This window comes from Teleopsis dalmanni, chromosome 1, assembly GCF_002237135.1.
Source record: "Teleopsis dalmanni isolate 2A chromosome 1, ASM223713v2, whole genome shotgun sequence".
NCBI lineage: Eukaryota > Metazoa > Arthropoda > Insecta > Diptera > Diopsidae > Teleopsis > Teleopsis dalmanni.
The window spans coordinates 10414536-10431369 of NC_051846.1; the positions used below are offsets into that span (position 1 = coordinate 10414536).

Here is a 16834-nt window from a genome sequence, read left to right on the forward strand (position 1 = left end):
ATACCCAATCTATTCGAACATCACAATCTTTGAACATTTTGCAGCACTAATAATATTTAAAAAACTCTCGTGACTTTTCTTTGCATAACTTTTTGTAGGAGTTTTATGTACACGATCTCATCTTGCAGATGAGTGAGGATGTTATCTCAGATAAACACTTTTTATGAATTGCTCAAGATATGTATTACAAAATTCATATATATCAGCAAGATCTTATCTTATACTGTCTATGCAAAATTATGCAAAATTGAAGATGTTATCTGGCATTGTCATAAGCACTTTAGGTATATAATTTGCTCATAATATGTATATCAAAATTCATATATCTCAACGAGATCTTATCTTATGCTATCTATGCATTATTATGTATAGATTGAAAATGTTATCTGAATTAATATATCTCAGCAATAATTGTCTTGGAAGCGATTTGCTGTTCATATCTTAGTTGTATCGTATTGTGTTATCATATACTCTCATCACATCTAGCAGAAGAGTGCCGGAAGAGTATCAGCGCTACTGGGGCATACGCTGCTTTGCCAATATGGGACTCATTCATACTTTTACCTTCATTTCAACTCGATCCGCTCTTCACTATGAAAAGTTTCATATTTTCTACTTGCATGGGCGAAAATCTCGACTTTGAAGCCAACTTTATAAATATAATTTTATATTTTCATTTTATTTTTATTATTGTTTTCATTGTTTGTTTATTATTTATGAGATTTTTTTTGCTGACATTTGTGTTTTTACGTAAAAATGTGCTCGTATTTGTTTATTTAATTTTTTCCTAGCATTTGTCAACGTAGTAATTTCAGTGTAGCGTTGCCAATTGGCACGATGTCGTTCCAAGCAGTTTCTTCAGTGTCTCTGGTAAAGCCGGCGCGGAGCGTACGTTTAGCTCTTCTGCACAAAAATGTAGATATAAAATTGGTTTTTTTGAAAAAATGTTCATTTGGAAATGTTTAAAAATTTAACTACGTTCAAATTAGAGAAGATTGCCACGATAATTATGCTTAAAAAAGTTTTTAATTTTTCTTTACTCGTAGAAAAAAAAGTGATATGTAAAACTTTTCCCTTGGCAAATCTGGCATATTCCAAAGTTAGTGCAAAATTATTTATAATTTTTCAATCGTTTAGTAATTTAGTAATCAATTTTAACAAAATTAATCCAAATTGAAGTGTGAAATAAAATTAAGCAAATGTACGTGCTGTACAGAACAAAATATACGTTCACGGAAATGCAAGTATCAAGCATATTAGTGACCCGCAAGTACTCAGCAAATTCCAATAAAACTGTTTAATCTGTTAAAGAACTTTTGAAAAATAATCTCTAAGGTAGTAAGCATATTTTAAATCAACTTTTAATAGTGAAAAGATTTTTTAGTTTTTCAATTTTTATGTTTAATTAAACAATAAACAATTTTGAAGGCAACTATTCTCTTCAAATTTAAAACTGCAATCCATTTGATTGAACTTATTTATGTTAACTTTGATTTAGTTCTCTATTGAAGCTTACTACACCAAATTATCATATATAAATAATATTCAAAATTTTAAAAATCGATATAGTTAGTACTATACTGTAAAGTAATCAACGATATCTATTAACAACAGATCATGTTGCTAAGTGTGTGGATAGTGTGCGGTTCTAGAGATTTCCTGTGCCGTAAGAAAAACAAAGATAGTCGTGCATTATTGTTTGTGTAAACTAACACTATCAATTCTATGTTATGCACAATCTATTCTATATTATTATTATTATAAAATAGATATTATTATCTATAATAATATTCTGTTATTCTACATGACTCTATTCTACAACGTGTGTATCATTATTCTACACTAGATTCTTATGTTTGGACGATTATTATGTATCTTTGATCACATCGTTTTTTGTGTAAATTTGATTCACTCCAAATGTCTGACAAATTTTTAACACATGTTTAGACGTAAGCATTTACTCATTCTATATTCATTCGTTTGCTATTCCCTCATATTGACTATGTCATGCGTTTAATACAAACAATGACTTGTGCGTGATTGTATAATAGGAAAACAAATTAAGCTAGCAAATTATTTTGCTATGAAAATTAATTTTGAGTTTTCGAATTTTGTACTATAATTTATTCACAAAATTCTTGGAAATAATTTACTTTACGGTTTATACGTTACAACAATTTACAAATGTATATCATTCACGTGTTTGCTTCATTGAAAATCTCTGTAGTATACAATAGTCAGTATACCCATATGCCAAAGTGAATATTTGTGTCAGTTCAGCATTTCTCACATTTTAAAAACCTACGATAAAAAATGTAGCATAGTTTATTAGATTGTCTACTATAGTTGGGCTATCAGTAGACAACAAAAAAAGTATAATATATAATATATAGCGTATTAGTCACAAACTGAGAATTCATATTTAAATAGTTTAATAAATAATTTAATTAAATTTTAACTATAGTTTAAAAGTAGTCAATTTTATTCTATTCTATTTTTTTGATAGAACTTTTCATGAAACTTTTCATGTAGAATTACTTTTATAAATAGTAGTGTTTATATAGTAGTGTTGACTATATTAATTTCTTCGAACTGTTCGGCATAAATAATTCATATAGTAAAAAAACCGAATAATCTGGATTTGTTTAAAACTCGAATTTTTTGGCGCATACGATTAATTCAGATTAATTGAATGATTTGTGTATATCTAAATATTTAAACTCTTTCGAAATGTTAGAAAGCGGATAGCATGAATTTATAGCTAAAACTACTTCAAAAAACTTTTTATTTTTGATAATATACTTATTTATGTATATAATAGCCTAAGTGGATCCACTAGAGATCGCCGCTATAACCTAACCTAACCTATGTATATAATATAAATCGAATATATTTCAATTATTATTAATTTCAGAGAATCAATTTTAAATGTTCTTTACTTGAAGTGTCAAAATATTAACCCCATCAACATACTTAATTTATGTATATAATAGTCTAAGTGGATCCACTAGAGATCGCCGCTATAACCTAACCTAACCTATGTATGGTATATAATATAAATCGAATACATTTCAATTATTATTAATTTCAGAGAATCAATTTTAAATGTCCTTTGCTTAAAGTGTCAAAATATTAAGCCCATCAACATTAAAATCCTTTAATCTTTTCGCCATAAACTTATCCTTTAATTAACTTTTGTCAGTATTTTTATTCATTGAAACGAAACTACGTGTCAACAATTTGATGAACTTTCATTTTCAGAATAAACTCATGCAGTTTATTCGTACCTTTCGCTTTCGTCTTGTATTATTTTAATATTTTGCATATACGAAACGCCCATAAAGTCTCGAATTTCGTGTCCACCTTCAGTCCTTGCCATGTCCTTGGGAGCATTGAATACATGCAGAAACTGTTATGGCGTGAAAATTGTGGAAATCGTGAAAATCGTGAAAATCGCTTCTTTGCAGAACATTATAGTTGCGTGTGGCGGCATGTGTTTGTGTTCGATAATTCTGTGGTGCGGTAATGATAATGATGGTTGGATGGTTGAATTGTTGGATGGATGTGATGGGTGTGATGGGTTGTCGATGTCGTTGCTCACGTTGGCAAAACTCATTTCATCAATAATTTTGGTAGTAATTTTTTTTCGCAAGAAATAAATAATATATTTATAGTGCTCGTAAGTGTAATAATTTGCACTAACATAATCCATAAATATTTAATATTTCGACCATCATAAAAGTAATGAGCAAAACAAAGTGGCATTTTGGCTTTTGGCCAATGTTTCCATAATTTTGATTTTCCAAAAACGTTAACTTATCAAAGTACAAAAGATATTAATTTTTTTTGTTTTACTTAAAGTAAAGCAAAATTACAGCAATATCATATTTTCTAACAAAAATTATTAAAATATTTTTCAAATAATATCATCAAAGTTTCATTATATATTAAATCATTATAATAGTATTGAAATCACTTAGTAGTGTGAATCATGCATCATTAAAACGTTTTCTATTAATGGGAATACCTTAAACATTTTTACTCTATTGCACGGTATTAAAACTGAGTCATAAAATTTAATGCATTTTTTGTTTACTTCAATAATTATACAATACATTGCACTCATAGTTGACAACTATCAGTTTTACTATAATTGAAAATAGTTTTTGTAAACAAAATTAATAATGTAATACACACAAATAGGGCCACCTTGTTTTTGACAGATTTCATTAGAATCTAGAGCTAGCAATAACTATATTTTTTTTGTTCCAAAACTGTTCTTCGGTACCTTATATCTTCGTTTATGATATTTGGATTCTAGTTTCTCGGGATCGCATTTCTTATCTAACTCATGTCCCATTTTTATTTGATGAAAGTAAAATTTGAAAACTAAGAGAAATAGTACAAAACCTTAAATTAAGCGACTTTATATATATAAATTATATATAAAGATATTGGACTCCCTTTCATACGAAACTACGACTGTAGTTTTTACCCGAGCAATTTTATCGTTTTTTTAAAAGTTGAAACTTAAAGGCGATGAATGAACACTACTTTATTGTCGTAAATAATTTTCTGCAGAATAATGGACGAAGCCACGCCTATAGCTTCTATAGTTAAAAATCATGTTAGGAAGATTATCTAAACAATATATATTTTGTTTATTTTTATATTTAATTTTTTATTATCAAAGTACAACGAGCTTTGTCTGCTTTTTTATTTATCATATCTCCAATTTCTAATGCCATCTGCTTAGATGTTTTCATGTCATATTTGATTTCGTTATTTTCTGTTATATGGTATAAATGCGCTTTAAAAATTAGCTGTCACTTTCTTTTAGTGTATCTTTTCAATCTAATCATATGTGTGTTCCATCGCAAACTAGGGAATTTAACAAATCGGTCAAACATGGTGTACTTCTCACAGCAGTTTAAACCTTTGATCTATTCTTATTGTTGACTTCAGTTATATTAATATATTAGCTCTTTTTATTTATAATAGTTTCAACTGTACTTTTATAATTCACCTACTTTTTTCTTCTGCCTTTTTTCTTCTACTTTTTTTGCTTTTACTTTTTTGCTTTTATTTTTTTCTTTTACTTTTTTTCTTTTACTTTTTTCTTCTACTTTTTCTGTTCGGCTTCTTTTTGGTACTGCTTCTTTTTGTGCAGCGTGTTTTCTTCTACTTTTTGTTTAACTATTTTCATCTACTTTTTTCTTCTTTTTGTTTAACTTTTTTCATCTACTTTTTTCTTCTTTTTGTTCAGCGTCTTTTCTTCTACTTTTTGTTTAACTTTTTTCATCTACTTTTTTCTTCTTTTTCTTCTACTTTTATCTTCGTTTTCTTCTACTTTTATTTTCTTTTTCTTCTACTTTTATCTTCTTTTTCTTCTAATTTTTTTTCTGCTTTTTTTTTCTTCTAATTTTTTTTTCTTTTTTTTCTACCTTTTTCTTCTACTTTTCTTTTCTATTTTTTCTTCTACATTCCTTTTCTATTTTTTCATCTACTTTTTTTTTCCTATTTTTCTTATCCGTTATTCTTCTAATGTTTTTCTTCCACGCTTTTTCTTCTATACCTTTTTGTGCTTATTTTTCCTAATTTCCTTTTTACTATTATTGTAATATACAGCAATCCTCCTATAACGCGGTACTCTTACAACGCGTTTTCATATTACGAGATTTTAATCCTCCGTATAATACGGGAATTCCTCCATATAACGCGGGGATTTGTACAGTTCATAATTAGCTTCGCGTACCTTTGCACGTGTGTATATCCCGTATATGGTAATACCCCTATGACGCACTAGATTGGTGCCGCGTTATAGGGGGGATTACTGTATATGCATATATCATTGTTCAAGTATGCATGCAAGTAAATCTCAAGTTCGTATAAAGTAAATCTCTTAGTTTTCATTTAAAACTATCTAATAAGAATTTAAAACAACTGTAATTGTAAATTATACATTAAAACAAGTTTGAAGACGAATTTGATTTATTTTGTTTGAACTTGAATCAATTTTCAATGTTCAACTTAATTACTTTAGTAAATGATGTTTAAACATTTTTTATTAAAATGGATGAAAAGTTTCATAAAGGATTGAGGTAGCTCAAATAAGTTTCTGTCAAGGTTATTTAAGGTGGGGTTGGGATGGTAGATGTTTTAGTGAACCCATGTTAAGTCAACACACATGTCTGTGTCATAGCCATATCAGCCCAGCCTACAAACATGTCTAAGTATTGCCTTCCGTTTTTCGTTTCTTCATGCTTTATCCTTTCGTACCCACACAAAATGATTTTCCAAGCACGAACGAGGGTACTGACCATGAAGTAGTATAGTTTGAAAGACAAGAACTGTGTCATTGAAATGAGATAAGAATTTAATTCTTCAAATTTGTATTTAATATTCAACTGTTTCATTCTCATCAAATTAAATAAATAAACAACACATAAACACACACACATACATAAAAATAAAATTAAAGTTTAATTGTTTGTTGCTTTGCTAAATAAAAGTGAACTAAGTATCTATTGTTTTTTTTTCTAAGAGCAGATAAAAGAGCTAAGAGCAGATAAAAAGTTGATAAACATTTATAATTGCTAAACGTGCTTTACTTTTTAAACTTAAACTTAAACTTAAATGAAGAATGACATATGTACACAAGCAAACATACATCTAGAAAGTGCCTAACTACTTAATGATTCAACAATAATAATAGAGCATAGATACATATAGCTAAAAATGAAAATTAAATATGTCACTGATTCAAGAACATAAATGCGAAGTACTTACGAAAAAGATACAATAAAACCAAAGTTAAATTCTAAATTCCAGCCAATTTATTACATATTTTGCCCGTTTTGCAGCGAACCGTAATTTAGTGGAAAATAAGCTTCTTACCTTAACTGTGATTGCTTAATAGAAAGTCAACCGAGTTCCCGTTTCAAACGTTACCATTACCAAACAAAAACAGAAAAAAAAATAAAATACCTAAAATATGTATTTATATAAACTTAAATGTAAGAAATATGATATAAGAGAAGAGTAATATAAAGTGTGATGTGATAAATCAAGTTAGCAAATGTGTGCAATTAAACATAAAAATTGAAATTCTAGAAATATTGAAACAGAAACCTATTAGATGTATATTAAATTAGAAGCTAGTTAAATATAAAACTTATAATAAATTCTAAAATAGATCAAAGCTTATTGGTACACAAAAAAGCAAATCATTTTTGAAACGTTTCCTTTGCAACGGTATGTCCACGAAACCTAATACAACAGCCAATGAAGAAAATACTACAAACACAAACACGCCGTCCGATAATAAAATTATTATTAACACAAATGATGAAGAACCAACAACAACTTCATATGCAGATGATGGTGATACCAGTTTTGAAATTGATGAGCCCGAAGATGAGGAAGTTATCGATGTTCTGCCCATTGTTCATGTCAGTTCGAAGACAAATAACATAACAAATACGCCTACAACCCATGCAGGTGCATTGGCTGTAGGCGAAACAGATAATATAACTGAAACAAGTGTTGCCGCCCCCACCACGACGATACTTTATATGCGTTCAGCAAACAGTGAAACAGCTGGCGACAAAATACGTTCCTATAATGTACCATTCGTTTCAATAAGAGATCATGAACCTGATGAATCGACAGATGCATCAATTGACTCAGATACGGGTTCATCAACGCCAACAACGGCTGATGTTGCGGACTTATCAGCTGTATCGGCGTTAACAACGCAAAAAGCTAAACGCCTTTCGCCTCTACAAAATAGCAAAATACAATTAAATATTGCTGGCGGTTCAATTACTGAAGACAATATATCTGGTTCCATTGCGACTGAAACAACTGAAATCGATATCGATAATATTCCATCGGTTAGTCCGCGTGTTGCGAAGAGACTCGCTAACTCACATCCAACAGCGGCGATCTTTCAATCGGATATCCCGCGTACTGGAAGTGATGAAGGAAGTGGTTCATCTTCTAAACATAAACGCAACTTATCTTCGTCATCTTATCGTTCTATTGGTTCTCAACATCCCGCATCGTTACCTTCAGTGCAGACCTTGCAAGCAACAAATGTTGTATTTACTTGGCTACAAAATGTTTCTAGATTATTTAAGGTGAATATTCATTTTAATATATTTTATAATATTTTACAAGGAATATTTATTAACCACATAACTTTATTATTTTTATTTTTGAAACGGGTCAATTGTTCTATTGTTCAAATAATATACAACTTTTTAAATTATAATGTCTTCTTCTTCTTCTTTATTCGCCAATTCGATTTCGAATGTAGGCGATGATCATATAATTAAATAAATATTTTGACTTTGCTCTATATTTAACTTAAATTTGTTACAATTTCATGGTATGACTTCACCGGAATCTGGCCAACATGTTTCGCTTATTCCAAGAATGTCTATGTTCAACCTCTTCATTTCTAAAATCGTGTCTGTTAACTTTCCAATCTCATAAAGACAGAAAAAAAATTAAAATTATATTCTAGTTTATAGTATAGTCTATAGTCATCTTTAGGGTACACTGAATCCAAGCTTCTCGTACTTTAAATCATAAACTTTTACCTTAAAATAGCGTAGAGATGATGTAGTATAAATTAGTTTTTATTAAGGATAAGTTTTTTATCTAAAAAGTGAATTTATTATCTCACACATTTTACAGATGTACTAGTAGTTGCAAGAGTATTGTCAAATTAATTATGTTAATTAAACCACATGAAACACTCCATTTATACCTAAGTTACTTGGCAAGGGTTTAATCAAAAAAAAAAAAATTACTCTAATAGATACAAGCAAGCTAATTTTCTTTATTCATATAGCATATCTGCCCTGGTATCTATACCAGCATATATGTACATACATATGTGCTTATTTGCTTATGAAGTTAATATAACAAGCAACACGTGGTAGGCCACATGGCTTCTATCTTAATAAACTGTTTAGATACACACATATATGTAGATACATTCGTATATAGATATAGGCATACAAATATATGCATACGTAAACTAGTAAATTATATTTTTTCTTATTTGTTTTTCCCACATGGGCCCTCAATTATATTTTGCAGTTAATTTTCTTATTTAATGAACAGCAAAATAATAAAAGAAACATTACAAGGATGTTAGAGAAACTTTCTTTTATTACATCGCATTGGAAAGCAGATAAAGTAGTTGTTTTGAATTACTTTTACAGTTATAACTTTTTAGCTTAACGTTTGTTTAACATTAACCTATGAGTCCAACACGAAATGTTCCATAAAATAAATTAATAATTATTGTATTATCGTATCTGTTAAACTTATATCGCCATTATACGAAATTATGCTTTATAAATACATAGAAAAATAATACGTATTAAACATTATGAATAATTTTTCATTTTTAAATCATATCTGTTACTAATATTCAAATATTCAGTTATTTGTTTAAATTCATTTCGAAGAACTAAATCCAGAATTTTAATACATCAAAACTTACTTTACTAAAATTCTGATAGCCATATTAAGTATTTCATATTGTATGCTGATCTCAGACTGAGCTGATCTCTACTATGATCGCTATATTCCATTGTAAGCCTACAACTACGTGATTTAATATAATTATTATTATCATATGTGTAATATGGTATTTACCATATTATAATTATAATTATTACGATGTTACAGTTATAATTATTACAACATTACGATTTTATTGCTCCGGGCTCATACGAAAGAAATAGTTTTTCTAACGTTGTCACGACTCAAACACATCTTCACCGCCATTTTGAGTACGCCTACCTAGCTTCAAATGATATAAAACTTGAAAAAATCGTCAGATATGTTAGGTTAGGTTCGAAAGGCGCGTGCTGACCATTGTCAGCACTTCCACTCGGAGGCATATAGATATGTTACTTTTAGATATGTTACTTTTAAATATAAATATATTAGCATTATTATTTGTTCGGATAGATATATTGGAAGAAAACTATAAAATAATTAATCCATATTGTATTACTAAATTTAATTTAATTTGAAGTTGTAAGACTTTCAAACCTGTGTTGACTAACACAAATTATATGTTATCGTTTCTTATCAAGATATCTTAACACAAGACATTCGACATTTGCAAATCAGCCTGGCAAAACTCCTTTCATAGGTACCAAACCTCTCTTAGAGATCTGCACTTATCAAAGTGGATCTACATTTAAACAGCTATACTTACAGATAATCAATTTTGAACTGTTTCCAAACCGGTTCATTCCAAAACAGTTCATTCCTCCAATACGAAATTCAAAGAGTTCATTCTAAGAAGAAGAAAATATGAAAGACCTAAGTAAATAGTATCCAGTTTCAATTAGTCACAATACATCTGAACTTAGATGAACTACTAGTTTCTTATGTTATTATACTTCCTTTAACTACCGCTTTTCAAAGATGGAATAAGAGGTTGATGATATCAATAGATTTTATGAAATATTGACTAAAATACATCATATAAAATGGATTAATTTTCATTGATTGTCAGAAAATGACAAATACAGTATTCTAATCTAAAAAATAGACTATTATAAAATTTATCAATGCATTAAGATTTATCCGAGTTAGAATAGAAGAATTTTTACAGCGATAACAATAAATTTCATTGATCTTGGAATACCATTGTTTTTTCTTATAATTATAATAATAAAGTAATCGTTTCCTCATCAAATCTCTTATGAGGTGGCGAAAAATACTTGTATAATCAAATACTTCTGAGGTGGTACATGTAAAAATTAAATACCCAGTGTGTCTTATATGTTATAAGTAGAATGCCTTCTATATTTAATAAATACTGATAAAATTTAAAACTATGTGTGAAAAAAAAAAATAAAAGGTTTCTGATCTCAAGTAGTAGAATATTCGGAATATTATCTATATGTTAGAAAGTGTTGCTTTACAGTGATTTACTATTGCAATAAAATATATAATTTTCAGTCCTTATGTCTGTGGATATATGGAATTAAAGGTGTCTAAAGGCACCATGATTTTATTAAGTTATGTATACAACATACTTTTTAGTATATTGAACTCTAACATTCGAGTCTAATAATAAGACTAAATGTTTATATACTAATTTCACATTTAATGAGATTTCTTGAATATAGTTCTTTTTCTCCTTAATTACTAGAGTATTCTAATACAGTATAGGAATAGAACATTCTCATATTATTATTTGTGTTTGAAGCTCTACGCGCATATGTGAGCTTCACATCAACATAATCATCACTTAAGATTCAACTTAATATATCTCATAACTGCTTTTATCTGTTATCTGTTCTAAATATTTTCTTAAAACGTTCCAATGAAATTTAAAATTTGCATAAATTACACTAATGCAACTAAATGATGCAATGCAAATAAAATGCAATTACTCAGTTGACAATGCACCATGAAATGTTGCACTGAGTACTTCAGCCAAAATTGATTTACAGATTTTGCCGAGCGTCTGGCTTGAGCCTATCTCCATTCCGTTTAATTTGATTTTGACGCTCAAATCAATTTGAAATGTTCACTTAAAAGTGAATATATATTTTTACATTACTAAAAATAACTTTTTTCAATAAAATTTAATAAAAATTTTTATTCAGTTGGGATGTGATGGCAGTGATATTGAACCAATTTAAGCAATCAGTTTTATTAGTTTGCTTTTTAAGTGAGGAACAGTGACGCTGTTGGTTTAATTTTATCACATGATACAAGCTGATTAGTTTTTTTGGATTATTTTTTATATATTAACAATGTAAAATATAATAAATTTATATTGTATATTGAGAGGAAATAATAAAACCAGGTTCCTATTTCAATAATAGTTTAATAGTCAAGTAATACTTAACTAACTTAATCCATACAAATTGGAAGTACATTGTGACCGAAAAGTTTCCGGTCATAAATAAATAAAACGCAAAATTCTTAATCTTCATCAATATTTATTTTATCTCCTTCAAAATATGCTCCATTAGAAGCGATACACAAATGCAACGTTTCTTCCAATCATCAAACATTTTTATAGGCGCTTTCCGGTATGGCTTTGAGTTCCCTCTGCGAATTCTGTTTTACGTCTTCTATGGATTCAAAACGCGTTCCTCTGAGTGGTAATTTGAGGTTGGGAAACAGGAAAAAGTCACACGGTGCAAGATCAGGTGAATACGGTGGCTGTTCGATGGTATTTATTGAATGTTTGGCCTTAAAATCGTTGATAATGTTGAACAAATTGAGGTGAATCGGAACAAGCCGGGCGTTGACACGTCGCATACACAAATTGTCCACCAAAATCAAACGAGCCATCTCACGACCGATGCCTAGCTCTCGTGCTATCTCTCTAACACTCACATGAGGATTTTTGAACACGATTTCCTTTGCCTTTTCAATGTTTTCGTCGGTGGTAGAGGTCGAAGGTCGTCCAGAACGCGGCATGTCTTCGACGGTCGTACGACAGTCCTGAAAGGCTTTGTACCACTCATAAACTTGAGTTTTCGATAAAACTGATTCCCCATAAGCCTTTTGTAGCATTCGCAACGATTCTGCACACGAAATTTCGTTCGAAAAACAAAATTTGATGCAAACTCTTTGTTCAATATTTTTTTCCATTGTTTTTTTCGCAACGCACTACTGAGGTGAACTGGTTTCAACAGCTGCCGTAAACGAACTGTCCGACAGATCGCGCTCATTTTTGGCATAGTAATTAAGGACAGTGCTGCCAAACTACATAAACTTAAAATATCGAAAAATATACAGCGCGCGAATTTTAAATGAGAACCTCCGAAAACCTTTCGGTCACAATGTATATAACATAAGAATTTTCAAAACATCCTGAACAATATAACGAGTTGCAGTCACGACAGGAATAGCATATTCGAAATTTCTGCACCGGAAGATGTCTGTTGTTTAATTACACAGGATTATTTAGATCTAAACCTAAACATATATAAGCGCCCATTCCATAACTCACTGCACCATTTCTCCAACAAATATATTAAATAAATATTTGAAATCATCAATGGGACCGAGTGATTCTAAGACTGTAATATTGAGAAAAGATCGGTTAGGAGGAATGTGGTATCAAAACCGTTTCCTAGCGGTCTTCCTGAAAGGACTTCGAATTGTATCTCTCTCTGAACAATTATTAGCTTTGTTGAATGTTTTCTCAAATAGCGATAGGTATACACGTAGTATCATAATACATCAATTAACTTAACATAAAGTAACCCACCATATGCTTATACAATAATACAAAGTTAATCTGGTTTCTAACACAGATTTCTTTACATAAACATTTTTATCTAATTGCTAGAATGATATAAATTGTTTAGAATAGATTTACCATTCCTTAATAAAAGAAAGTTAATAAATAAGAAAGTCAATAAAATTATGTTATTGGCTTATTATTTTAGATTTTATAGATGAAGATAACCGCTAAAATCCACACATTCGATTGTATCTGTGCTGGACTACCGAATTCTATAAGTGATCATCTTGAGAATTAAATATTGTGAATATTTTTATTGCAATATACTCATACATCCTAGAAGTATGTTTCTGTGTTTTTGGATACTTACATGGATCGCCTTTTTTGATAACACCACAACGCTGGCTCGAGTTATAGATAATATTTGCTCGACGTTGGCGTGTGGTTCTTCCGCAAAAATTAAGTAGCTCAAAAGTTTAATGTCTGCTAGTGCCACCTTTTGTAAAATTATATTATGCTTCTATAATATAATAAATATAATAAAATATAATATAAAAAATATAATAAAATATATAATATTATAATATATAATATTTTAATAAAATAATAATAATAATATAAAAATCAATTAGTCGAAATAGGACTTTTAAGATAATCGAATATATATTAAACGAATATATGTGTAAAAGCGAATTAGTATATATTATGTATATATTTAACTTATATACCAGATATAATAACTCTTAATAGCTAACGCAATTGGTGTAATTTAATTATCACTTATATTCCCATGTTTAATATTGTTAATTGTTCATTATTACATTTAATTTTAACTAATTTAATTAAAATTATTTACAGAGTTCTGGTATTGGAGAGCCTAGTGTGTACCATGCTTTGGTTGTGATATTTTTAGAATTTTTCGCGTGGGGTCTACTCACAATGCCCGTAATTTCTGTAAGATATTATTGAACTATTTATTAACACCAAAATTTTTTATTAATTTAGATAATTATTGGAATTATACCAATAATATCAATAGTTAGTTTTTTTTTTTAAATGTTTACCTATCCTTTTCAGGTTCTAAATCAAACCTTTCCGGATCATACGTTTCTGATGAATGGTCTAGTTATGGGCATTAAAGGCATTCTATCATTTTTAAGTGCGCCATTGATTGGTGCTTTGTCTGATATTTGGGGTCGGAAGTTTTTTCTACTAATAACAGTATTTTTTACCTGTGCTCCCATACCACTTATGACAATAAATACATGGTGGTTTTTTGCTATGATCTCAATAAGTGGCATCTTCGCAGTGACCTTTTCGGTGGTATTTGCATATGTCGCTGATGTTACAACAATTGAGGAACGCTCAAAAGCTTATGGTTTGGTGTCAGCAACATTTGCTGCAAGTTTGGTAGGAAATGAAATTAAAATATTGACATCATCAAAAAATTATGTATTTGTTGTTATTTTGTTATTTCAGGTAATTTCACCAGCTTTGGGTGCTGCACTAATGGAATCGTATGGTGATACTTTGGTGGTTGCACTTGCCACAGCAATTGCAGTGCTTGATGTTTTCTTTATACTGGTTGCTGTGCCGGAAAGCTTGCCAGAGAAAGTGCGGCCATCATCGTGGGGTGCGCCAATTAGTTGGGAGCAAGCTGACCCATTTGCAGTAGGTGTTCATTTAATTAAGAATAATTTACCATACTTCCATTTGCATATTTCAATAATGTTGGTTTGTTTTTCTAAAATGTATATTTTGCATTCTGCAGGCGTTACGTAAAGTTGGCACAGATCATACCGTTCTGATGCAGTGTGTTACAGTTTTGTTGTCCTACTTGCCAGAGGCCGGTCAGTATTCATGCATATTTGTGTATCTGAAACTAAAAATGGGTTTCAATACAATGGAAGTAGCAATTTTTATAGCTGTCGTCGGCATACTCAGCATTTTTATACAAGTGACATTGGGCTACTTAATGCGGTAAGTTGTAAATAATAGCAATGGAATGATGTCAGCTCATTGAGAACATATTTTCTTTTGCGTGTAGTGTTATTGGACCAAAGCGCACTATTATTTTAGGTTTAGTTTTAGAAATGTTGCAATTAGTTTGGTACGGATTTGGTAATGTAAAATGGTAAATATATTTTAGAAATATTTTAAAAAAATTTTTAACAAAATATATTAATTTTTTTAGGATGATGTGGGCGGCAGGTGTGTTAGCTGCACTCGGTTCCATAACATATCCAGCTATAAGTGCTTTTGTATCCATACATTCAAATGCTGACCGACAAGGTAAATAATAATATTGAATGAGGAAGCGCACTTAAATATTTGCTATTTTATAAATTAAAAATTAATTAACTACCAAAACTACGTTTTGATAGGGCATATATAATTTCTAGAAAATCAGGGTAAGAAGAAGAAGGTCTTTCAATTCTACATCTAACCCATTACCGCTTTATTCTTAATAATTTTTTGTAATAAAATTACAAAAAATAATTCCTAAAACCTTAAAAACCATAACGTATGAATATATATCTAATTTCGATGTTATTTCGATTTTTTAGGTATATTTATTTTTTTTTTTCGTTCGTGTATTCAATGTTATAAGTTTTCAAGTTTAAAGCCCAATATCTCAACAACCATGCTATATTGGCTAATAGCGTAGTGAAATAAGTTAGAATATTGAAATTTTACTTCCAAGATACTTCCAAGATATCATAAAGTAACTTTTAAATAGTCTACTAAACCTTGCTTAGGTCACGATTATGTAATAAGGTTTTCGTATAAACACCTACTGTACTATACATATATTTATTTTAAAGTCGGTATATTTTATTGTCATATTAATAATGGTGTTAGGAAAAAAAAATATTCAACAACGTTGGAGTTAAATCTCATGTGATCGACTGAGTTATCTTTCGATGTATGCTCAGTTAGTTTACTCTTCTTGCCAGTGACGAAAGTCAGTAATGGAATAGAATAATGAAATTGATATGGTAACCGAAGGTTGGGCTTTAAGCAGTAACAGGTAATGCTCCTTTACAAGGAGCATTTGATACATTTGGAAGCTGCGGAGTTCACACAACAGGTATATCCTATTGCTATAAATGTGTCCTGTGCCTTTTTTATTCTTGCGTGCCTCTTGGTAATGTAAATGGTGTTTGGGGGTTTCGGTTTAGACTAAGGCTCTTATGCACGCGACCAGTTTGATATATTGTGCCTCTTGGTTACTTGACTTTGATCTGGTTATTGAAGATACCGTCATTAGCTCCACTTGCTTTGCATTTTTATATACTTTTTAACTAATTTGTAATGGACTTATTCTTTTAATTAAAGTATATAATTTTAACGAATTTTTATTTTTACATTTTAGGTGCTGTTCAAGGCATGGTAACAGGCATGCGTGGTCTATGCAACGGTCTAGGCCCAGCTATGTTTGGTGTAATATTTTACTTATTTAATGTGGATCTTAATACCGATCAAATTAACACAGCTGGTGCGGAACCAAATCAGAATCATACGTCTAACAATGTTAAGTTTGCGCAACTGGTTCCAGGGCCACCGTTTCTATTTGGCGCATTA

At 29.9% G+C, this 16834-nt stretch overlaps 1 protein-coding gene across 1 annotated transcript in view; it reads left to right on the forward strand.

Moving 5' to 3' along the window:
* Positions 1-1029: 1029 nt before the first annotated feature.
* Positions 1030-16834, forward strand: part of LOC119677200 — a 34457-nt gene continuing 18652 nt past the window's right edge. Inside the window, exons 1-9 of the mRNA XM_038088474.1 lie at positions 1030-1335; positions 7196-8141; positions 14108-14203; positions 14327-14659; positions 14729-14920; positions 15021-15229; positions 15297-15383; positions 15444-15541; positions 16626-16828. Coding sequence (XP_037944402.1) covers positions 7257-8141; positions 14108-14203; positions 14327-14659; positions 14729-14920; positions 15021-15229; positions 15297-15383; positions 15444-15541; positions 16626-16828 — 2103 coding nt within the window. The 5' untranslated portion in view covers positions 1030-1335; positions 7196-7256. The remainder of the gene's footprint in view (positions 1336-7195; positions 8142-14107; positions 14204-14326; positions 14660-14728; positions 14921-15020; positions 15230-15296; positions 15384-15443; positions 15542-16625; positions 16829-16834) is intronic.